The sequence below is a fragment of the Branchiostoma floridae genome, chromosome 3 (genome assembly GCF_000003815.2).
Source record: "Branchiostoma floridae strain S238N-H82 chromosome 3, Bfl_VNyyK, whole genome shotgun sequence".
Taxonomy (NCBI): Eukaryota; Metazoa; Chordata; class Leptocardii; order Amphioxiformes; family Branchiostomatidae; genus Branchiostoma; species Branchiostoma floridae.
This window is the reverse complement of record NC_049981.1, coordinates 24,021,258-24,046,031: the sequence shown is the minus strand read 5'-3', so window position 1 is coordinate 24,046,031 and position 24,774 is coordinate 24,021,258. Positions and strand designations below refer to the sequence as shown.

General features: G+C 38.1%; 2 protein-coding genes across 3 annotated transcripts in view; one reads left to right on the top strand and one right to left on the bottom strand.

Annotated features, from left to right (window-relative positions):
* The first annotated feature begins 784 nt into the window (after window positions 1-784).
* Window positions 785-15,208, top strand: LOC118412594 (neuropeptide FF receptor 2-like). The gene is made up of 3 exons (XM_035815551.1): window positions 785-1,725; window positions 4,734-4,833; window positions 14,017-15,208. The coding sequence occupies exons 1-3, from the start codon at window positions 1,455-1,457 to the stop codon at window positions 14,675-14,677; spliced, it is 1,032 nt and encodes a 343-aa protein (XP_035671444.1). The 5' UTR covers window positions 785-1,454; the 3' UTR covers window positions 14,678-15,208.
* Window positions 15,209-18,187: 2,979 nt separating this feature from the next.
* Window positions 18,188-24,774, bottom strand: part of LOC118412603 (hemoglobin subunit alpha-D-like) — an 8,139-nt gene continuing 1,552 nt past the window's right edge. For both annotated transcript variants that reach the window (XM_035815566.1, XM_035815567.1), the window contains exons 3-5: window positions 22,112-22,217; window positions 20,425-20,538; window positions 18,188-19,263 (exon numbers count right to left, since the gene is read on the bottom strand). In XM_035815566.1, coding sequence (XP_035671459.1) covers window positions 19,144-19,263; window positions 20,425-20,538; window positions 22,112-22,217 — 340 coding nt within the window. In that variant the 3' untranslated portion in view covers window positions 18,188-19,143. The remainder of the gene's footprint in view (window positions 19,264-20,424; window positions 20,539-22,111; window positions 22,218-24,774) is intronic.

Sequence of the window (24,774 nt, the reverse complement as noted above, 5' to 3'; positions counted from 1 at the left end):
GTGACGAAAGCTGTTGATATTCGCAATTGATTAATTAGATGTGACACACCAAATGGAGTTTACTGTCCAACATCAATATATATAGAGAGAGTGAGAGGTAGATAGAGAGAGAGACTGAGAGAGCGAGAATGAGAGATAGAGAGTGTGACAGAGAGATGTAGATAGTTTAATGTTCCGATCCCTATATAATCTCAATAAGTATGATTGAAAACGGACATAAACATAAAAAAATGACCCCTCGGTGTCCCGTTTCCTGCAACCTTACTTGGTGTGCCAAATCTAATTAATAGATTGCCTATTCTGACCAAATAGGGAACAATAAAGTTTCTCTTGAAGGACTTGTTGGTAACTGATTATTGTACTCTTGTCAGATCGAATTTCCTAGCTGCTGCAGTGCCAGAAAAATGTTTGAATTTCACTTTATGGATACCTTTAACACCAGGTGGTGTAAACAATGCTCTTGTGTATAGACATTTGAACTGATCACCATATTCGTTTTATTGATAACGATGTAAAGCGGTAGAAAATTTGCAACATACGTGATCGGTTTTCTGCTATCAGTTTGCGTCGTGATCCAATAACTTTTAAGGTTGAGATGGGCGTCGTGATCCAATGATTTTTAAAGTTGAGATGGAGACGTCTTTGTATCTCTTGGGTTCGTCTTCTTGCAAGTTGATCGTCACGCGCGACATTTCCCGTGAGAGCATACCTACGACACGCTGTTATCGATAGTCTTGAAGTAACGTCGGGTTAAAATTTAGAGGAAAATCCCATCTGTGACGTATTCTCAGATAGGCCACAGGATGCAACTAACATTAACAAATTACACGTTGAAATTTCTCAGAATCAGCTTGATCTTAATGGCTACCTGGCGTTCTAACATAGGCAATCCTTCAGTGCATAACGCAATATTAAAATTTTCAATAATAGTGCTCAATCTGATACCCATGTACCCCATTCAAAGACAGTATGGTTTGCCCTTTATGAAATAACGCATAAAAGGTCACTTTGAATCCAATGGCGTTTAAGGCACTTAACGGATCTGCAAGCATACCTCTGGGATTCAGTAAATGAAAGGTTATTTGTCTTCAACATATTTCTTGAAACATAAAAATCGATAATGACAAAATGTTGTGATTTAAGTTTGTTAAAGGTTGCCTTTTATTTACTGTTTGGATTTTCTCCAGACTTGTAGGCGTAACGTCATGGCGTGGCGTGCACTTGATGGATGTCACCGGAGCGGTATGAACATTCGTTAGGCTATGGCAAGGCGGGCGGGCCCATCTGACGATCCGCACAGCGTCAATCGATTTTGTAACAGAACTGAAGTATTGTGCAGTGTCAGCGACAAGATAAGCTCCTTAGGACGGACATTATTCTAAGAAGGTGTGCAGGAAGACGCAGTTGAGGCCCAAGGCGTTGATACAGCTTAACCATTGCGTGCCGTGCTGACCATGAACAACTTTACCAACGCATCTAACAGCACAACCGACCGAGATGTCGAACTGCTCAAGCAAACCGTCCCCGTCATCGTTGTCTTCGCCATCGTCTACTTTATAACGTTTGCCTTCTGTGTGGTAGGAAACACCATCATTTGCCTCGTGATTGTCAAGATTCCCCGCATGCGAAATGTGACGAACTGTTTCATATTGAACCTGGCTGTGAGTGATCTGCTTGTGGCTGTCTTCTGTATGCCCTTCACTCTGGTGGACGATGTTGTTATGGGTAAGTGATTCTATCATTTATTGTGTTCAGAAATCCTGCTATTCGGAAAAAAATATTCACATGCCATTAAAGCTACTTACAGTGTAAGCGTGTTATATATAATGTACTACAGTTGTTGTTTCTTAATCAAAAAGTCGTGTGTAATATAAGCAGTAAATACAATGGCATTGAACTAGAATGTTGTATTGTAGAACGTCGAGCCCTGGGGTAGAATTCGATAGATGTTAATCTGCCCATGAGTTCAACGTCTATATCTACGACGCCATATATCGGAGTGATCACTTTATGAGGGACAGCGGGTGTGTATGCCCTTAGGATATTAGCTATTATTGTTATGTGCATCATAAAAATGTTCTCTGCATAGTATTTCCGATGCTCAAGACCAGAATATATTTAAACACAACTGGATATCCATAGCGGAATATTTCTGGCCACAAATCTGAACTACTGAATAATGTGCAATACAAGACTAGGTAGCCCACCTATCCAGCTATCAAACAAATTACACCTCGATTCAGATTACACATCCAAGTAGCCAAGTACAATTACTCAACAAGCAACCGGATATTATTTTGGAAAAGGTAAGATGTTTTAGATAACACCCTTTACCTTACCGTTTCCTAAATCATAGTGCAGTTGCTATTTGGCGTACACTTCCATCAATTGCACCGGATGCCTAGTGTCACGATATTTGGCGTAATATAACAAGTTTTATTGGAAATTCTTGCACGTGGGCTAGTTGAAGGTAACATAAAATATTTAAACAGTGTAAAATACAATATAATAAGTGTCTACTCTAGTCGTAGTCTAAAACTAGTAAAAGCTAACTCTAGATGCCTTTTTTGAAGACAGTGGAAGACGAAAGATACCACCTTTTCTATTATGTGTGGGTTTTGTGATGTTAAAATGAGAACTGTTTTCTTTTTGTCATTGGATGTGAGGAAGTTTGGGTGGAATTTGATGGCCTCTTTGAACAGCTCTTTTCTTTCTGGATTATAGAAAGAGCAGTTTGACATAAAATGTGTTCGTCTTCCACCACGCTTGACGTACATTGCTTGCACATTATTTCACACACGGCTCTTGTACCGCCCTCTCTCAATTTCGAGAGGGTGCTGGGCACTAATTCTAATTTTGCTGATTGCCGAGAGTAAATCAAAATGATCTAATTCTAAGTATATTTCCATAGTATGTGCTGTTTTACAGGTCTTATGACATATTAGCTTACCAGTATCTATACTCAAGATATGACGAGAGGTATGGATAAACATATCAGAGATTCTAGATCTTATCATGATTGTACATATAGATCTGATATCACTAAGTGAGTTACATGAATAGAAAAGGTAGGAGTGGCCACTACCATCTAAAATTTCTTTCACTCGTTGTAACAAGGTTCTTCTACGACTATTAGAAACAGATTTATATTGATACAAAAGGGCATCAGCTTGTAACAAATGTCTTTGAGAATCCATTTGTGATAACCGTAGCCAGTAACGGCGAATAACACGCACAGATATATCTAAGTCTAAAAGGAATCTGCCAAGCTCTGTGCTAGATGTTGAATTACTACAATTTCTGGAAACTCCAAGTATATTCTTACAAAAGCGGTGATGCGAAATTTCAATTGGGGAGTTATCATTAACCCTATTCAGACCCGGGGGGGGGGGGGGCTTTTGAGGCCCGCGCTAACTTCGATGTCCTATAACGCCAGAACGGCTTACGCTAGAGCCATCAAATTTAGTGAGTTTTCCTGAAATATTGTTGGCAACAATTTTACGAAGTTTGAAAAATTTTCCATTATTTCTTGTTGCCATGGTAACCGTTTGTTGACAGGCAGTTTTGCCAAAAATCACTATTTTTGGTTCTAACTATGTATTTTTCACATTTATTTGATATATTACTGCAATTTTGTTACATAAATAAAATCTTATATTATTCAGCATATCTTTCTTAATTATATATGCATAAATTATGCTAATTTGATGACGTCATCAGCCCAAAGTCCAAGATGGCGGACCTAATGGCCAGATCACGAATAACAAGCTAATTATCCCTTAAAATTTGTAACTACCTGGTATTTTTTCATCAAAAACCATCTAAATGAATGAATTTAGTCTATTTCCATTGCCATTTGTGATTATTTGTTGCAAAAAAAGTATTTTTAAAAATTCAAGGTGGTGGATATAATATGGCGGAGCCCAACTCGTATCTTAGATGTGCATGACGTCATTTTATGACGTCATATTGGCGTCATTGATGTTGCTTTTGGCAACGCAAGTTGTAATAAACATTATTATTCTGTTATCTGCACTTGTTGTTACATTTTTGCAGCATAACTTGAAGTTTTCTGAGAATACCCATTTTTCATGGGTTTGGCCAATGTAATCAAATTGATGACGTCATAATTACGTCATCTTACGTCAACGTAACGTCAAACGTCACATACTTGTTAGATATTATGTCGAAATAATGTCCTGAAAATTTGGTAGCCCTACGGCACGTCGTTTCATAGTTATAGCACTTAGAAGTGGAGGGCCTCAAAAGCCCCCCCCCCCCGGTCCAGGGATGACCAAAAAAGCCCGGTCTGAATAGGGTTAATAGACTCTGTGCCCCAAATTTCACACCCATAAAGGAGAATCGGCTTTATACAGGAATCAGATATTTTTAGCAAGCACTTTGGCGAGACAGATGAGCGAATGAGAGATTTCAGACTATACGTAGCTTTAAGAGCTTTGAGTGAAAGTTGTTTTTTTGATCAGGGAGAAGCTTCCCGACGATGTAATAGTCAGGCCTAGATAGCAGTAAGAAGGTACTATGTCCAGAGTGTCTGGATCATAAAACTTAAAAAAAAAAACCCACTGATATGGCATTTCTTTTTCTTGTTTTTTCGATTGATAACGACACAGTGTTTAAGATCACTATTTCATTGTCTTGTAATATTTCCTGCTCAGTATATATATATATTTACCATAAACATGAGATTTGAATGTACTTTCATCCATGCACAGGGTGGCCATTTGGTCCAGTCATGTGCAAGATAACACCGGCCGTCCAAGTGGTGTCTGTGGCAGTGTCGGTCTTCACACTTGTCGCTATCGCCATAGACAGGTACCTATTTTATTATTGACACATTTATATATGTCCTGCAATATAACTGGATCTTAGAAAGCAATAACTGATGCAACACTTTTGTTGGTTACATGAAGCTGCATCATATCAAACCACACGTTGTTTCATCTATATGTGTCATGCTAATGAATGTGTATTTCTATGACGTTAAGTGTTACATCTATCACTCCTTTTCTGCGTAACTAGTATATGTTCATATGGGTGAAGAAAATGAATTTCCAGAATTTCCTTGTATTTTTTTAAAGTCAGTTGAGGAAAATTGCCTTAAATACTGTTTTCCTTTGAAATCCAACATTTATAAACGTATTTATTCTCTTTATTTAAAAATCATTGCTATGATATATATGAAAAAAAAAACAACGATTATCGACAACGATTAAACCAAGGCCGTATTCTACGTTAGCAATGATTTGAAAGGAAAGAAACAAGAAACAGGTCCTAGAAGAAAGCATTGAATACGGCTTTAGAGCTACGCATCAGAGCTAAAAAAAATACCTTGAAGTATTTCTGATACGTCAAAGAATAAGAATAACATATTTTCGTCAACCACAATACACATCAAATACATTTTTTCCTTTTAACAAGTATTATTCTCAGGTACTCATTTCAGGGCCCGCTGTTTTCTGATATGGATTTGAAAAGCGCTACAACCGATGTAACTATTATCTAAACATTAGTACTTGCTACTTCAAGACAGCACGTATCGTCCGACATGTTCCATTAACGGTCTTGAACAAGTAATCGGTTTGTTGCTAAGTGCTAAAAACACATTATTGGTATCTTTCCTGATGTACAGCAGAGCATTAAGTTAAAGTGGTGGATGTGGAAGTAACACATGACTAACACAAGACATGACTAAAAGACCTGTTGACACCTTTTAAACTTGGGTCTGACGTGTTTATGCAACAGTTTAATGTAAAACCCACCTATAGGCATTATAGCATACGGCACTAATTACCTCTGCTAAAATGGTCAGCTTCTTGTGTGTGTATAGTCCATTTCAAGACACCATAAGTTGTCGTAAATGCCATCATTTAGACATGTTTTCAATTCTTTGTAACTATATGCCTTGTAGACTTTATACTTTGGTAATGTTTTGAGCGTTATTTAAACTTTAAATATTTCCATGGCCGTGTAAAACTGTGGGATATGATACTTCTTACAGTAGCAACATTCTTACATGAATTAATTACCATTTTCTGATATTTTTCAGCAATTTGTAATATGGAATTTTAAACATATTTATAATTAGAGTTAGGCGACCTCATACCTCCATGAAATATTTAGAGCTTTTGTAAATTTTATGCAAATGACTTGCACATTTACATGATTTATGCATGGTGATGTTCACCATTGACTAACATACGCATGTCACAAGCATAAGATTCCCATCATTAATCATTAAGCGGTTTTGCAATGTTCGCATATATTATGCAAATCAATTCCACATTAGCATATTTCATATCCATCCATCATAATTTACATGTGTTACATTTATTGAAGTCCAGTAATTGAAAACAATGAAATTATTCAAACTCCACGATAATTATGCAACTTAAGTCCTAATTTGCATATATGTATATCATTATGAACATCTTTGCCTAAGCTACCCGCATGCCTAAAATGATGTCAATCCGTCATTCCTTACTGCAGTTATCCTCTTTGGAATGTCTTGACAAAAATGCCCATGCGGTTCCAAAAATAAATGATAGGGGAATGAACCTTGCCCCACTTTGGCAAAACGCTAAAAGCTATCTACCACTAAATTGTCAAAACCATATCATGTCCGGAACAAGAGATACATTGAAGAAACTGCTATGATAGATTATTGTCATTGATTATGCAAATATACTCCTATTTTGCATAATTATTATTTTATTTTATACAACATTGTCTAGGGTACCTATATACCAAAATTCGCTCTTCCCTTCTTGAATTATCCACTTCAGAAGTTTTGACAAAAATGCCCCTGCTATCTTAAACTTGTCCCTAGGGGGCTCAAACTTATGTCACTTATTTCTTAGCACAAGAGCTATCTAATACTGGAAAATCGTGACCATAGCTTTTTCAGAGCACGAGATAGCAAAACCTGAAGTTGCCCTGAAGTATCAAGGGAAGCCGCTAGGGGGCACAAAATTTAATCAATTCCAGCTTTTATCACACCCTACCAAAAGACTAAGTATGAAACCAATCTACCTAGCAGTTCTTAAGTTATCTTGGTAATAGACACGCAGACAAACGCTACTGAAAATATAACCTGCATGACATTGCATGGAGGTAAATATTTGTAATAAAAGAACCATGAAGATTTTGGAAAATAATTGCAAGTAAAAAAAAATATTTGTACTGTCAATATTAAAATGCGAAAGAATTCATAATAATTCAAATAAATTCAAATAGATACAAATTTCCATATTCAATGTTCTGAAAATCTTATAACTATGATTGTACCATACATATTCTTTTACCCCAAATTCTTTTTCAGTATTGTCCCGACACCCTTATTTTGACTTGGAATAGACTATGCATCTGTCTGGCTATATGTCTGTTTGTTTGTTTGTTTGCGGACAACATTAGCGAGAATTGGGGCTTGATGTTTATGATATTTGAAACAGTGACAGGTGTTTTAACACAAGGATCGGTTATGTCATTGCGTCCAGCTGCTTTTTCTTGTACGTTATCAGGGATCCTGTTTTCATTCGTCGTGTTCTGGAAAAGTTTTTGGATTAGGGTGATACATTTTGCTTGCTTAAACAAAACCAAGTGACATGAGTTTGGGCCTAAGAAGTGAATCCTGAAACTACACGGGCGTTTAAGCTGCAACCTTCAGTCAGCAAGTATCATTAACAAAAGAGTAATGGCAAAGTTGCAGAAAAAAACAAACTTTGCAATGTCTTTTTGGGTGAAAAAAAGGAATTTAACAGTAATTCTAACATACAATCAAACGTGATTTGTAAAATTAATAGTAGTAATTTGCACCGTATGGCTTTGTTAGCCTCCTTTGTAGCCTTTATTTCCTTTTTTTGTTGAGCGCTGAATTTTGATTTTTAACATGGGCTCCAAGAAAGGGAGATTTATCCACAACTTCCTTTCCCGCTTGGAGAACCTTAACCTATATTAAAAATTGCCACAACTCCCAATGTCCCCCAAGGCTAACTCTTTGAATGCATTTCGTTTTAAGTTGTAGCTCTGGGTTGTCTCTGCATGAACAAACACGAAAAATTGATAGCATGTCACAGTTTATATCTTGAAGTGGCTCCTTAAAGAAAACCAATCTCTTATCGACCGAAGAACCAATCTCTTAAAGTGATATTGACGGTTCTTCGATGGGCACTGGAGTATGCACGAGCTTCTGTGGTGATTGGGAATTGTGTACAATCCGATAGGTTTAGCGATCCGTTCTACTAAATGACAAAGAAAAGACCATTTGATCCAAAAGATACAACGCTTCGCTTCATTTTTTATGCCCCCTTAATATTGAATTTCTACTATACTTAAAGGTATTAAACAAAACGAGGACTATAAAGGTGACTAATTGTATCTAAGTCTGCCAAGTCTTTTGTTGCCAATGACGTCGACACTGACGCTTATATGACGTCAGAAAATGCCGTCATTTGTCCTCCATTTTAGATCGACAAGCCTGAATTTTCTAAAATACGTTTTGTTCTACATATAACCCAAAAACCCAATTAACGTAGACTAAAAGGTTCAATTGATTGTGTTTTGTAGGAAAATGAAAGATTTTGACGGAATGTGAGTAAAATATCATGCATTTTCCATTGATCATGACATTGACCACCATCTTGGATTTTGACCCACGACGTTATAACATTAGCATAAACAATGAATGTTTAATGATGAATGTAACTTAAAATTACACAGGGTGTTAATGGTATGGATAACAAGTGTGGTCTGGCAATAAAACCATTAAATGTCATAATTCAAACTGAAATTAGTAAATTTGGTTAAACATGCCTGTCAGAACCCTATTGCTATGGCAATATGAAAAATAAACAAACTGAACGATTTTTCACAGAATTGTTGCCAACAATATTTTAGGAAAAGTCACCAACTTTCGTAGTCCTAGCACACGTCATTCGGTAGTTATACGACGTCAAATCTAGCGCAGGCACTTTTATTAAGTATAATCATTCATTTAGGTTGGAAAATGATTATACAGGCTGTGTTTGTTGTGGCTCATTCACAGACGTTGCCGAGAAAGGAAGTGTGCCTCCCTTTCAGGGTATTACAAAACCTTAGCGAACTTTGAAACTAGCCAATTAGTGCTCAGCCGCTGAACTAAAAGCAAGCCTCGCTCGAATTCTGCAACGGAGGCAATGTTAGCTGGAAGTTTTCTCTATTATCTTTAACATTAAAATGTGGTCATGACCTATTAGCAAGCTACTAATTTCAGCATTACTCCTGGTAAAAGAAAAATGTAACTTGCATGACAAATACAAGTACAATACGGAATAACTTGACGGAATAAACAGGTGTCGTATTCATTAGAACGGTGGTTTACCGTATCCAGGTTTAAAAACATTTCAGTATTGCCATCGATTTTTAGTAAGTCCCTGAGATCTTGGAAAAGGATGCAGAACCCCTGAGTAGCAGAAAGATGCGAGCTCGTTTATGGGTAGTGAAGGATGAAGTGCAGGTCATCCCTTTGGAAATAGAAAGATAGATCAGCGACACGTTATGGGATATGAAACATCGTGATCCCATTTAGTTTAGCTGCTGGCTTTTAGATATTGATCCAATTCTTGGACATGTTCCGAAAATTTCATTCGATACCCGACGTGTATCTCAAACGATATCGTATTGCATTAGCGAACATTCAAGCAGAAATTTCACTCTCAATTCTCAGGTAAAATCCAATCAGTGTCTCGATGGAAAAGCTATTGTAAGAAAGTTGTGGGCAGATTTTTAGTTAATGCGAAATAAGATAGTAGCCATGACCACTGAAATGCCCCCTTTTACTGCAGATTTAAACTTGGACGCTATAATGTCTTTTTATCTCGGTGTTTTGTCATGTAAATGCCCATTGCACACCCAAAAGCAATCTTTTAGTGACTAAAATATGAAAGGTAAGTCAAGTTTAGAAATTGGCAAAGAGATACATGTATTTTTCGTGGGTTTTTTTTTTTTAGTACACTATTTTTAGTTCAATGGTTTGCTATAGTGATGCACCTCGGGGCACTGGTTACAATAAAATGTTCACCCCAGTTTAACCCTATTCAGACCGGGCTTTTTTGGTCATCCCTGGACCGGGGGGGGGGGGCTAGCTCTAAATGTTATGAAGTAGATTTCTAGCGAGGTCAACGCCCATGAAGCCGTTTCTTTCAAATACAGAGTAACCAATTAACGCCAGACCGGTGGCACGCGAGGGCCAGGGACGAATGTTTCACACCTATTGTCCGTCGATTACTAGCTGTTAAATACCGTCAATACATTACAAAGGACATCTTTGTGGGGCTTCCTTTAGTTTGCAGCATGTATTTTTATGAGCTGGTCCCTTTGAATGCTGGTTATATAGAATAGAAGGACGGACTGAATAATCAGCAAACAACACGACTTGAGTGCATAACGCATATATTTGACAACTTACTACAGCCGTTGTACACCGGGTCATCAGAGACGTCTCTTTACTTTGTTACAAGGTACAAGTTGTAAGTTGTAGAACTACGTACTGTTTTTATTTTTGTGAATGCAAGGAAATAGCACTGAAACATAGGGTGACACGTACTAAAAGTCACAACTTTTTGGGGTGACAACATTTTTGGGGAGTGACAAGAAGCGAAACATTTCAGTTACAAAAGTACGACCGTATAGTGATAAAAAGTAAAATATTCAACAAAGAAAACTTTTTAAAAAAGTTTAAAAAATTGCACCACGTCAGTCAAGTTCGAACTCTGGTCCAAAAGTTACAAATCCAATCACTGGTCAACTACGCCACGAAGCCTTGTGGTTCAAGTTCACGAAAAATAGAACTAAACTGACAAAGCGCGTAATAAAAGAGACGGAAATAAACTGTAAGGCCGTCATTTCAAAAAGTTTAATGGCACGAAAACTCGCTACAGTCCCGACACCTTTAGATCACCAAAGTAAACTTTTTAAACTGATATATAGAGTTGTTTGTGAGCAAATAAAGCTCCCGCACGGTGCAAAATGACGAACAATAATGCCTGCTTGATTTGAGTTCACGGCATTTGCATGATAAGCAAGGGTGCGAAAAGCTCGCAGTTATCGCCCAATGTCAGTGACCTGCCAGCAGCTATTTGATTGGTCCTCGCTAGAAACTACTGAATGTCAAATAGTCTACACGGGGGGGGGGGGTTTGAGGCCCTCCACTTCTAAGTCCTCTAACTCTTGAACGACGTGACGTAGGGCCACCAAATTTTTTAGGACGTAATATCGACATAATATTTGACGATTATTTGACGTTTGACGTTACGTTGACGTAAGATGACGTAATTATGACGTCATCAATTTGATTATATTGGCCGGACCCATGAAAAAAGGGTATTCTCAGACAACTTCCAGTTATACTACAAAAATGTAACAACAAGTGCAGATAACAGAACAATAATGTTTTTTACGACTTGTATTGCCAATAGCAACATCGATGACGTCATAATGACGTCATAAAATGACGTCATGCACATCTAAGATACGAGTTAGGCTCCGCCATATTATATCCACTACCTTGAATTTTTAAAACTACTTTTTTTGCAACAAATTATCACAAAGGGCAATGGAAATAGACTAAATTCATTCATTAGATGTTTTTTGATGAAATAATACCAGGTAGTTACAGATTTTAAGGGATAATTAGCTTGTTATTCTTGAACTGGCCATACGGTCCGCCATCTTGGATTTTGGGCTGATGACGTCATCAAATTAGCATAATTTATGCATATATAATTATGAAAGATATGCTAAATAACATAACGTTTTATTTATGTAACAAAATAGCAGTAATATAGCAAATAAATGTGAAAAATACATTGTTAGAACCAAAAATAGTGATTTTGGCAAAACTGCCTGTCAGCAAACGGTTGCCATGGCAACACGAAAAAATGGAAAATTTGTCAAACTTCGTAAAATTGTTGCCAACAATATTTTAGAAAAACTCACCAAATTTGGTGGCTTTAGCGTAAGCCGTTCTGGCGTTATAGGGCATCGAAGTTGGCGCAGGCCTCAAAAGCCCCCCCCCCGTCTGAATAGGGTTAATGGGTACTATAAAGCGTTCATTTTGTTTTGACAAAGACCTGATGGGTCCCGCCTTTAATTGGAAGGCGGGGCAAGCTAGCTACATCACGAATGTCAACTCCAAAGTAGTTCTTTTTCAAAGCAATTTAAATGAAATCATATGGTAGACGTAAATCCAAGTCAGTAAAGTATTTCAGTGGAAAACCTTAAAGTTTACATGATTCAAAGGGCCCAGAACCATCGCTTTGGTGCACCTAAAAACAATATTTTTTTAGTAGAAACCTTAGCTTACTAACTAAGAATACAGTCATTATGTGTCATTTTCTTAGAATACATAAATGTAGTGTTTAGTATAGTGTATAATGTTGGTTTAAATTTTTTCATTACTTAGTAGCCTGAACCCTAGTAAAATATTACAGAAGAAAAGATAAATAAGATAGGTAATATGATAGCAAGGCAATATAGTTAATCACGTTACATGTGTTTTAATTTTTTGCAAAAGGTGGAATCAATAATTAAAATCCATACATCCCTGCCAATACTGTAGTTTTAGTCTTTGTATTAAAGAAACAACAGTTCTAGTTGCACCTTATAAGTTAAGTTTAGATAAGGACTGCATTTTGACTGGACAGATGCAATTTCGTTACCTCATGTAAATAAGAACAACCGACGTAAGGACAAGTCTATGGTGTGTACATGCAGCTCATTTTGTTACACCCATGAATTTTGGGGGCTTTGGGAGATGTATTTTGAGGTACATTGCTTGAAATCGCATAGGCTGAATGCAATTGTTATAAGAAACATATATGTATATAACTTTTCTTCTTAATCAAGTGAATGGTTTGGGCTTTGAAGACATATGCACACGCGGTTTGCTTTAATTTCCATGCGTCATATGGGAGCTCGGCTTACGTGAAAATCTGTTTACAATTCCCAACCGCGCATTGCCACTGTCATTATACTCCCATTTCCAATCCACATTGATTACTTGGTACTTTTAAAACATCATTAGTGCACGCATTGCGCTAAACGTCTCTTGTGTGCATCTGCGTCAAAGAGGGATTTGAGACGCACTCGGGGCTGCATGACACATGTTCCAATAAACGATCGCCCAAGGCCCTTATCTAGTAGTCTATCCTTTGGCGACAGCAAATAAATCTTTTGGATGACATCCCATGCAGACTCAAGTAAAAATGCGAGCGGAATACATTTTGGAAAACAAAATAGATGATTAAATTTTCATAAGCGTTATAACAAGAATGTAAGTGACAGAATATGGTGCACGAGAAGTCTTTTATTCCACATGTATTCAACTTTGCCACAGGTATTACTGAAGGGAAACGTTTTTAAGCTGTTTCTTTTCAAAGTCAGACAAAAACTGAAACTCATGTTGACGTTAAAAGATATCTGTAATGACCAAATGAAATACTGGGGCATTTTCCTCTTGCTTTTTTTTTGCAAAATAATCCATCCCTGAAGAGTTTCTCCATTTGATCCTCAGGAGTTCCGCATACCACCAGTAAACATCATGTGTGCCTCAGAGTGACATTGTAAGTGGGACCTCTATCTTTTAAAGGATCCCAAACCCACGCGAGAGCAATTTAGCTTATCTGTACACTCGAGATTCCTCTTATCTAAATCTTTTTTTGTGATCTATTACACACGGTACACCGAATTACTCCTGTAGAATTAAATTACCTTCTGAACTAATATCCCAGACTCTTTTACAGACATAACATCATCATACTCATTTTCATATAAATATACATTGTACTTGATATCAGCCCTCATTATTGATGGGTAAGATAAGGTTATTTTCGCTCAATCGGTGTTTTTTTTCGGTCTGTATAGGTTACTTGCCATGCATTGTGTCACCGCTAATCCTCAATTTAACAATTAGTTGTCTGAGTTTATCATTATACGATGTTTTTTTCCCCTTCCTTCTTATAGATACTGCTCCGTCATCTACCCCAACGAGCCAAGTTTCATATCGAACTACAACGTGCACGTGATCGTCCTCATCTGGCTGCTGGGCTCCATCCTTTCCATTCCGCATTTCGTGGTCATGCAGGAAGTCCCGGCAGTCGACCTGGAGGTGACCGTCTGCACAGAAAGCTGGTGGAACGGCAGTAGGAAACCCTTCACCACCACTCTCCTGGTCGTGCTGTACATCGCACCGCTCTGCCTCATCGTGTACCTGTACTTCCGGATCGGCTGCAAGGTGTGGTGTAAGCCCATCCCGGGAGGCAGCCGGGAAGCCGGCCTGAAGAAGAAGTTCCGGGTCATCAAGATGCTGTTTGTGGTGGTGATGCTCTTCGCGCTGTCCTGGATCCCCCTCCACACCATCATGATGCTGGACGACTACGGCAACCTCCAGCAGTACCAGCAGCACATCGTGTACTACTACATCTACCCCGTGTCCCACTGGCTGGTGTACATGCACAGCTCGGTCAACCCTATCATCTACGGCTATTACAACAGTAGCTTCAGAAAGGGCATGACCACGCTCATGTCGTCCATGTGCCGAGAAAACAAAATGACCACTTCTGCCGGAGAGAGTAGAAAACCAGACGACGTTGAGCTCGCGGCAGTTCACATCGACTCAAAATAGATAACTTTAAGGCAGAAAATCCAAATGCAAGGTTTTGGCATACAATGGTGACATTTATGTCCTTGAACTGGTTTCCTCTATGGCCATAGAGGAAATGACAGCTTTGAATATGTAATATGAGTTAAGTTGCATTAACTTGCCTGCATACCCGTTAGATATGCACAGAGGCTAGAATATTGCACAAAGATGATAAATGTAAATAAACACCTTTTACGGTATAGATTTGTAGCGCGATATTTACTGAATATCATAGCTGTCGGAAATCTCTATAGACTAGAAACAGTTTTTGTCGTCGACTTTAAGAACGGAATATTGTATATTGTAAATAGAAGATCAACTCCCTTTTGGACTAGGGCTGACATTTGGTGACTATAATATTAGCCGCCATACTGGTGGTAGGATGTACAGTACTGTTTGGTAGATTGGCGACCGACATGTGTCAGGACAACTTTAATTTTCCATTAATAATTGTTGTTATTGACCAATATTGCTAGCCTTAACATGAGTATCAATATCCTTATGATGTGTGTCTTTAACCCTCATCCGACCATTACATTTTTACGACGAATCTGACCGTATGGGGTCATTTTTGACCCCATTTTGTTTTGCTCATAGACATATTTTTGCTGGCTTATTTTGTCATTTCTATGTACTTACTGTTTCACTAATCTATGAAAAATATTTTGACAAGTTTTGGTGTCAGTACTTATTACTCATTATCATAATTTATGCAGAAAAATGAGGAGAAACCACATTTGCTCTGCAAAACTACTATACTCAACTTACTTAAACAACGTTTTGTCTTATCAATTTCTAAACAATAATTGTGATGATGCAATAATACTGATAGCATGATAATGTTATCTAACAAGAAAAAATACAATATTTGTGAAAAGTAACGAATTTATTACTTAATTATGCACCATATTCCGCCATCGAAAGACATACATACAATAACTCGTGTCTATTTTCCCGCAAAGATCTTTCTTGTAGGTTCCTTCTGCACATTCTGTCCATATAGTGTTTTTTAATTAATTAGAAACATTTTCACTTTCATTAGCATAGGTAATTAGTGCGTATTATCATAATTTATGCAGAATTTCGAAAAACTGTGATTTACACTAAAATACTAAATTTCTTTCAAAATATTCGGTGTTTACTCATCTAAGCAACTATAACTTGTTGCTGTAATAGCAAAGATGAGGAATGCCTCTTATGTTATTGAAATGTCTTGATATTTATGTAATTAATGATTCATAATTGGCTGGGGTCATTTTTGACCCCACCGAACAAGACACAAACTTTCAAGTATAGCTTATACAATAATGGGCAAAACTCGGTGAAAAATTGGTAGATGTTGTAAAACAAGTATACAAACAAATTCATGGAAGGAATTTTTTCTCTGATGAAAAATGTTGCTATGGCAGATTAAAATATACGCCTGGGGTCAAAAATGACCCCATACGGTCGGATGAGGGTTAACATATGACTTCAAGATAAACATTATAGAATCTTAGCTTACTTTCTTTGGTGAAATAAGGATTATATCATTGTCTTTAGAAGGGGTTTGTGATTTAAAAGACAGACTTTGATTAAACTTAAACTTTCAGAAGAGGGTTTTATGTAGAGCCATGACAAGATTTAGATAAATATGTAAAGCATTAAACACTCGTTCTCATTGAAATGTCGAAAATGGCATTTTTTTGGTCGAAAAATAAATCGGCTTTATTTTCACTGAAAACTACTTGGTTGTTTGGGAAAATTCCTCTTTTAACCATAGCCAAAAAATGGCAACTTATTATTTTCGGTCCCATTGATAATACATTACAGGGCATGTAACAAACGTTACCGGTAACGTTTGTTACAACAGTAGACTTAACCCTGTTTTCTTCGAAAGGACTCATCTTATTGACTACATCATTTAGGTATACGTGGATGTCCGTAGGGACATTTGAAAAGTGGGCAGCTTTTTTACACCAGGTCAAATAGAAAGCTTAGACAGCATCGAACAATGGTAACCTTTTTTTACATTCATTTCTGTACAACATTTTGTTAAGCAAGGTGGGATACAAATGACAGTCAACAACCCTTTCTTGTTTCTTTAGAAAGCCAGAAAAACTGTACAGCGTCACAAAAACGGCCATTTCTTGTCTTATACGTGCATGATATAACCGTGGCAACCATCGTACTAGTGATGGTAACGTTTGTTACAGAATCCGGCGACAGGCATAAACCACCTCACACAGCCTCCCAGATCAGCTCAGTGACAGGAGCGATCTGACGTGATCGGGTAGAGGGCCTGGGTGGCTGGTTTCACCTGCCGAACAATCATTCTGGGAACTAAATTGTTACATTTTGGCTACTATTTGAATTCTTCGTTTCTTCTCAGGCGACAGCCATTTTTTAGGGTGTAAAATCCCACCCGTGGCTATAATAATCTTCTAATCCATCAACCTCTACGAATGTTGTGGTTCATCTTTTGTAAAACATTACTGGGGTTGTGGAGAAATGAAGGAACCAGTGATGTTGTCTATAATTGGCTCCATATCAAGGCGTAAAGTCAGGCGACAGCATTTCGACATTTAAATGAGAACGAGCCTATATTCTCTGTAAAGCGTGTGTGTTAATCTTAAAAAGGTCTGAAAGTTTGGCTGCTACATAAAAGTAACTGTAGATATTTTACTTCGATGTATGGTGTCTGTGTTTATGTCAGTGTCATTTGGAATTAAGTTATTGGAAAAAAAATTGTGCATTTTATCTAATGTTAATTATAATGCCATTATGATCTTACATACCGTATACTATGTTGATGAGAAAGTTATCCGTCAGTCATATATACTAACTTGAGAACCGTAAGCGTGGCATTTCATGTGTGATAATTGTAGTTGTTCTGTTATGCTATTATTTATTATATGTCTAAACCTACTCATGTATGGTAGAAATTGTCAACTATATCGCTCTTTGTCATTTTTTTCGTTATGTGAGGGAAAATAAAGACTTCATGTCGGTAGCTCTTTCAACTTAGTGAACTTTTTCTGTAATGTATTAATGAATTGCAAATAAGTGTCTTGTCGCTTTTGTCGCTACTATAAAATAGTTGTGATGTAATGATGATAAGAAGTCCTGTATTTCACACTTTGCTAACAGGTTAAGGCGTTGAAAAGGTGAAATAAAAAACTGTAGTAAAGGTTACGTGTGCTTCCTGTATCATTTTCATCGTTAATCTGTGCACTTGATCTACTTACTCTGAGGTGTATACATATAACGATACGATGATGCTCGTACGAAACAGTGTATGAATGTATTCAGTGTTTAACATTGTCAAACTAGCTTTCCAACATAAAAACAAATTCCTATTTATCAACCGTGTAATTTCAGAGAGCAAAAACTTATAAATTCCTACGACTAAGATGGGGGTTTAGCTGAGGAATTGACACACGTACACTTACACCGGTTTTTGTTACCCTCTCGATGAAGAATACTTAGGATACGCTTTGTAATAAGACGAAGTAAGCGGAGATGCATAACGTTTATTCAGCAAATGTAGACATGTTACTGGAAAAATGTTCAGCATTCTGATATTCAGAATATGATTTACAGTGCAATGATATAATATCATACCAGAAGGAACTGGTAGACAACTACCTTTTCAGGAAAGTGTCCAAGGGAGCATAAGTGCATTTTCTCATGTAAGGTCACCACAAGGCCACACCATAGACATTTTTCGTTTTTAACTATCAGGCCATGTTGATGTTGGCCTCCAGAACAGAGACCTCTTGCTTGCCATGCGCACAGAGTCGTGCGAACGGAATTTATGAGGCCATCTGATAACTGAACTGAACTGAATTTGTTGATTTGATTGTACGGATGACGCACGCGCCAATTTTCGGTCGTTTCCAAAAGAAGAAAAAAAATTACCATCCTGATAATTGTACAAATCAGCTACAACAGGGACAACAAAAGCCGTAGATTGAAACATTTCAGAAAATGTATACCAATGTTATAGAATGCCAAAGTCAAGGTCAAAAATGAAGAACCCATTGTTCGTTGTACCTTATTTTGTCTCTGTTCAGTCATTTGTTTATGTCTCTTGACCACTTTGGTTTCATAGTGAATACAACAAACTTTTTTTTTTCATTCGCACGCGCGCATCAGTTAAGGGGGATATCATCATTCATATAATCAAATCAATTTTGCAATTACATTTCAAAGAGGGTAACCCCATTTACATCAAGACCAAGTACTGTTGACAAGTCTGCCGCCATTACATTTGACTTTGTATAAGTTGTGGGGCTTATAGGTCATAGTGCATGGAGTGAATAGACATAACAGTTGGGGAAAATAGATGTTCTTAAACTTTAGTTTAAATTCTGCGTTATTACTGAGATATAAGCTGCAAATAACAATCGCTAAAAGGCACTTCGTTGGGTCCTTGCGTTTCTCCAAGGCCACGAAAGGGGGCGCAACTAGTAGGCTGCGCGGTGGACGGCCATGAAGCGGTCCCACAGTTTGCCCCAAGCTCCCTTGTAATTGGCATCACCAAACCCAGCATCCGCCAGCACCTCGATTATGGCTCCCTTCATTTGCTGAAGTAGAACAAAAAATAGGTAAGCCTCGTCGTGGTTTAGATCTGAAAGGTTTCCAGTGTTTTGAGGTAGCTATTGGGAAAGTGCTTAGCACCTTCCAGTATTTCCTCACTCCAGGCAGTTAAATATGAAGATTAACGAGTCCTCTTGAATGGAACGTAAAGCTGGAGGTCTGGGGAGACGCACTTAAATTTCATTTAAGAACCCCCCACACTTATTGAAATCAGTAGGGATCATTTGCACTGTTTGTGTGTGTGTGTGTGTGTGTGTGTGTGTGTGTGTGTGTGTGTGTGTGTGTGTGTGTGTGTGTGTGTGTGTGTGTGTGTTTGTGTAACCTACAGCCAAAATTTCTGCCGCATCCCAGACCGCACGATTTTGGTATTCCGAGCTTGAAAAATATTGTAGAAGGCACCATAATTACTAAATTGAACACATTGCCAGGTCCGTGTTATTACGGTAAATGTAGAAATTCAAAGGATGTGCTATGAACCAATACTTCTTAACCTGGACCCAAAAATAATTAGCTTAAGTAAAATGTATACGCACTGAATCTTCAGCCAAACTCCTCGTCACGTTTTTCGTTGAATTTTACTAGAAGTTGTAAACGCACAGCGACTGCTTAGCGACCAAATATTTGACAGACTTTCTCAAGAAAAACTTAGAAGGCTGAGGATTTTTTGGTCTTTGATGTCTTGACGCAAATCTAAGAATGCTTTCTTGCTGTATTCTCCCCAACGATATTTTTTTCATGTCATGGGATAGAAATGAATGCTAAAGATACTTAAGATCCTCCACGCACACTTTAATGGCAGCTCATTTGCCACACTGTTTTGTTATGTAATCACCTCAGAAGGTCAACAGGTAGTGGTTTTTTTTGAGTACCTTTAGTTACTCTTTCTGCTTACCACTAATTAGTGGGCAAAGAGACTAGTTTTCACCATCCAAGCTGTTAATGTATTCTGGTCGGGGCTCGAACTCGTAACCAAGTAGATTACTGTACCGTATTATATAGGCCAGAAATGGAAAACCCTCAAACCACGTGTTTGATATTCTGGTAGCATAGAGTTCCGTAACTGCCAGACACATGAAAAATGGCCGGATTATCAGAGATCCACTGCTCATCCTTTCTAATTCTGTCACTGTCTAGACGCTTGAACTCACGTCAATCTGCTCGTTAGACATCCCCAGGCCTTTGTGCATACGTCCGACCTTCTTCACAGCCTCGTCCCCACTGCCGTCTAGACCTTTGATAAAGTCGTCCAGCACCTTACACACCTGTTGGAAAAGGAAGCAGGGCGTAAAGTTACGGGGAGGCAACATACGTCATCCGATGGTCGCGCAAAAATGTCAAACATTCTTCATAGTAGTCATGCATATGAGGTATAAAATGCATTTGTCGTCTTGTACCCCTGTCAAATTGGGCGAAAATCGATCGGACGAGCTCTAAATTACATTTTCAGCAGTAATACGTCCAATGTTTACTCAATCACGCGCGATCTTTTTTGGATGGTCGGCGAATGTTTGGAGTCGGTCGATGCTCACTATGCACCGAAACCTGTCCTTAACATCAGCGTCTTGTCATCATTGATTTTTCAGTTGACATTGCTCTTTCCAGGTTGCCTGTAAGTTGTCCATACCTCCCCCATATATCCGTCGATATTTCATTGCTATTCTGGCATCAATCTGACGATACAAGATTGATTGTCACCTTCAAAAATCGGACGATGCTCGCTAAATTTGAGCTATGAGGCAGCCTGTATATGCGTATGTCATTCGGGCGAGTTTCGTCCAAATTCTTTCTATTTGCAAATCTTTAGTTTCTTTGAAATAGTGCATACTTCTGACATTGTGACTTCTGAAGTATGTGACACTGTGTTAACACACATACTAAGTATTTTAATGGGCATTTATATCCTGCCCGTGCGCTCATTCCTAAAATTGACAAAGCTATTACCTTTTATTTGCGAGGGACGGTTTGTCTTACCTCGTCCGCGTGCAAGAGGTAGTGGGAGGTTTACTTTCAAATACACATTTGCAGGCGGTCACCCGAGCCTCGTTCAATCTGACAAGAACGATTTCAGGTAAAAAAAAACACAGGCAACCAACTGTCGATCTTAAAGTGATCGAAAAGTACGGCCGAAGCTCATCTACAATGTGATAGGTGCATAACTACCCCTGTCACATTGTCAACGAGCGCCAGTTGTACTTATTCCTCGCTGAATGGTCGGCCCACTTTCCAGGTCAAAAGAGGGTCGCGCGTATTTTTCACTAAAACCTGCCCTGTAACATTTGACGAGACCCAGCTAATCACCTGGGAATTTTGAACAGCTTTCCTCTAAACCTTTCCGGTGCCCGTCAATACCGTTCGGCGAATGCAGCCGGCTGAGAAAGGTACGGACACATATTGGTCTCTCTGTTTTAGATGCTTTTTATAATCAGTCGTCTGTACATCAATAATTTTTCAATTGTATAACGATATTCGGGGAAGTAATATGCCATCGTAGATTGGTCGAAGCTAACAAGGTCCGTTTTCAGGATAGCTAAACTAATTTGACTTACAGAATAGTATATTCATACATATAAACAAACACATTGCCATAGACTCCTATATAACGAATGCGTCACAAAAATCATTTTGGCCAGCAACGACGTTAAAAAAATATGATTGGGAAGATAAATCTTTATTATCGTACTTTTAGCTTCCAAACTTTGAAATCGTTCAAATCGTATCCAATTAGACACCGTCATAGATTTAATTTTATTATTTACCTTTTCAGATAGCCTATATGCGTTTCGTGTGTGTCTAAACATTGTTTTCATGATTTGAATTAAACATGTTAACGCTTACCTTCTCTCCGTGGTCGCGAACCACGGCCTGGCCGGCGAGTTGGTCGGAAGGGATGTCCTTAAACTTCTTGAAATGCGCCTTGGTGGACTCGTTCCTCTGGAACAGCCTACAGAAACAAAACGCAGAAACAAAATTTAAAAAGACTATGGTGTCTTTCTTTATGTACTAAAATCTTCATACTGTTCTTGTTACGCCGTATTTGACAATTTGTTGTGAACAATTTATACCAAATAAATTGTGGCGTACGTTTATCATATAATAACAATATCAATAGTATTTTCATCATTCAGATTGTACACTATTATTCTGCTCCCTTTGTAATAAGCCCTTAGTCCTAAATTAATAAAGCTATGCCAATAATCACGATAATGACGATCTAGAAAAGCATATTGATGGTATGATAAGTATGATAAAACAATACAGTATACAGATTAAGGTGGATTTCACTCCAGAAGCGAGTGCTACTTTTTGTTACTTCTCTGATTAGTTTTTATCATACAAATACACCCGATTTTTTGCAAAGTTACCTCATTTGATCTTTCAACAATATTTTTATCTAAATCCAAGCATCCCCATACAGGGCCGCTTCATATGTACTGTGCCGTATATGATTTTGTGACGTCCATCACACTTTCTCGTTAATGGCAGTTGGGATACACTTGACCAAGTAATTATCACATATTGAGGGAAATACAACAAAAGTTTGAAGACTTTCTCAACTTAGGATGGGGAAACTCAGCCACTTAAGTATATAACGTTGATGAGGAGTCAAAAGTCGTTCAATATAAAATGGCGGCGCCAAAACTGCTTGTGTGGCCGGCGTTGAGCAAAATGTCTCGCTAACGTTAGAGTCGCTAATGAAAGTGGAAAAGTGACTATGTACATTTAGGAAGGTGCACAAAAAGTGTGACGCTAAGCGACTCTTGGAACATAAAGCTTTGGTAATTTGTATGGACCATTCTGATTTATAAAGGCTACTTTTACACATGAACAAATTACTACAGAAGGACCCACAAATGTTCTGATGACGTTTGTGCACACACAGTCTACTCAAAACGTGACCATAGAACACCATAATAGCGAAGTCGTTACTAGTTTTAATCGGTACTTGTCCCCATGGTCAAAGTCACGCCCCCGCCAGCGTAAAATGCATGAGAAGGATCAGGGGAATTCAAAAAGAACTCGTTTGCAGTTTCCCCTGAGTTTAAGCTTCAACTTGTGGAAAATTTGACAACAAACTTGATTCAAACATAACTAGAGTTCCACGACCCCATACCTTCGCCAAATGATTCTACCCTTTACAACTGCTGTATTAATTGTTTGTCATTGATTATCAGATAAGATTCTCATTTGCATAAATTATATTACTTGATCATCTTCTCCACCAAACAATGGGACATACACAATCTATGTAAAAAAAGTTTTAAGCGCATTTTCTGATAATTTATGCAAATTAGGTCATCATTTGCATAATCAATGTTCAACGATGTTCACCTGTATATAACTTCCAAATGCCACAAGTAAAAACTTCCTGTCATTTGCCACAATGCCATTATAGCATTTCCCCATTAATTATGCAAATTAGGTCTTTATTTTGCATAACATATCTATCAACATTCTTCTCTTTCTCAGTTACAAATGCCACACGTTGCAATGGCCGTATAAAGGAACGGAACGTGTTTTGACGATTTCCTAATTAATTATGCAAATTAGATTCTGATTTGCATAATTGATACGTAATTATATGAAGCATCACTTAAGCTATGTACATACCAAAAATCATGACAATCCGTCAACTCCTTCTTGAGTTATTCCCTTTCAAAATCTGACACTAAACCTGCCCTGCAGTTCCAAAACAAGCCGCTAGGGGGCCCAAACCTATACTTCTTACTCTCGGCATCAAGAGCTATCCACCACTTAAAAATCATTGCCGCAGCATGTCCAGAACTCGAAATATCAAACCAGGAAGTTACGCTGCTGTACCATAACCGGCCGCTAGGGGGCCACAAATCTAATCGTTTTAAGGTCTCAACAAGACCTATATACCTACATACCGAATATTAATACAGTCCATCCAGGCGTTCTTCAGTTATCATGGTCTTCTACAGACATAGAAACAAACATACACACATACACACGCTACCCAAAATATAACCTTCTCGGCGAAGGTAATTATTTATTCTCTGATTAATTATGATACTCGCTTCTGAAGTGGAATGGTCCTTTAAGCCAAAGCTATTCATGCTCAGGATTTTTCTCGTGTAAAATTCTTGTCACGAATTCTAAAGGCTGCACAACTTCTGTGCGAGTCCAGGGCCGGGCCTCTTGGCAATTAATCATCAGGTCGTAAAGCTCTGAAATACGCGGTTGTCGCAACTGAGTGCTTTCTTCTCAGCGGCGCGTCAGCCTGATCGTCAGCTTTGTTTATTCTGAAGGGCACATACGACAATGGAGCTGTGGGTTTCTCAGCCTTAAGTGCATACTGTGGAACTTTATGGGGGTGTTTTAAAGTTCTCATTACTTTGTTGTTCAATGGTACCAGCACACACACAAACACACACACACACACACACACACACACACACACACACAAACATACACACGCACAAACACAAACACATACACACACACACACGCACAAGCACACACACACACACACACGC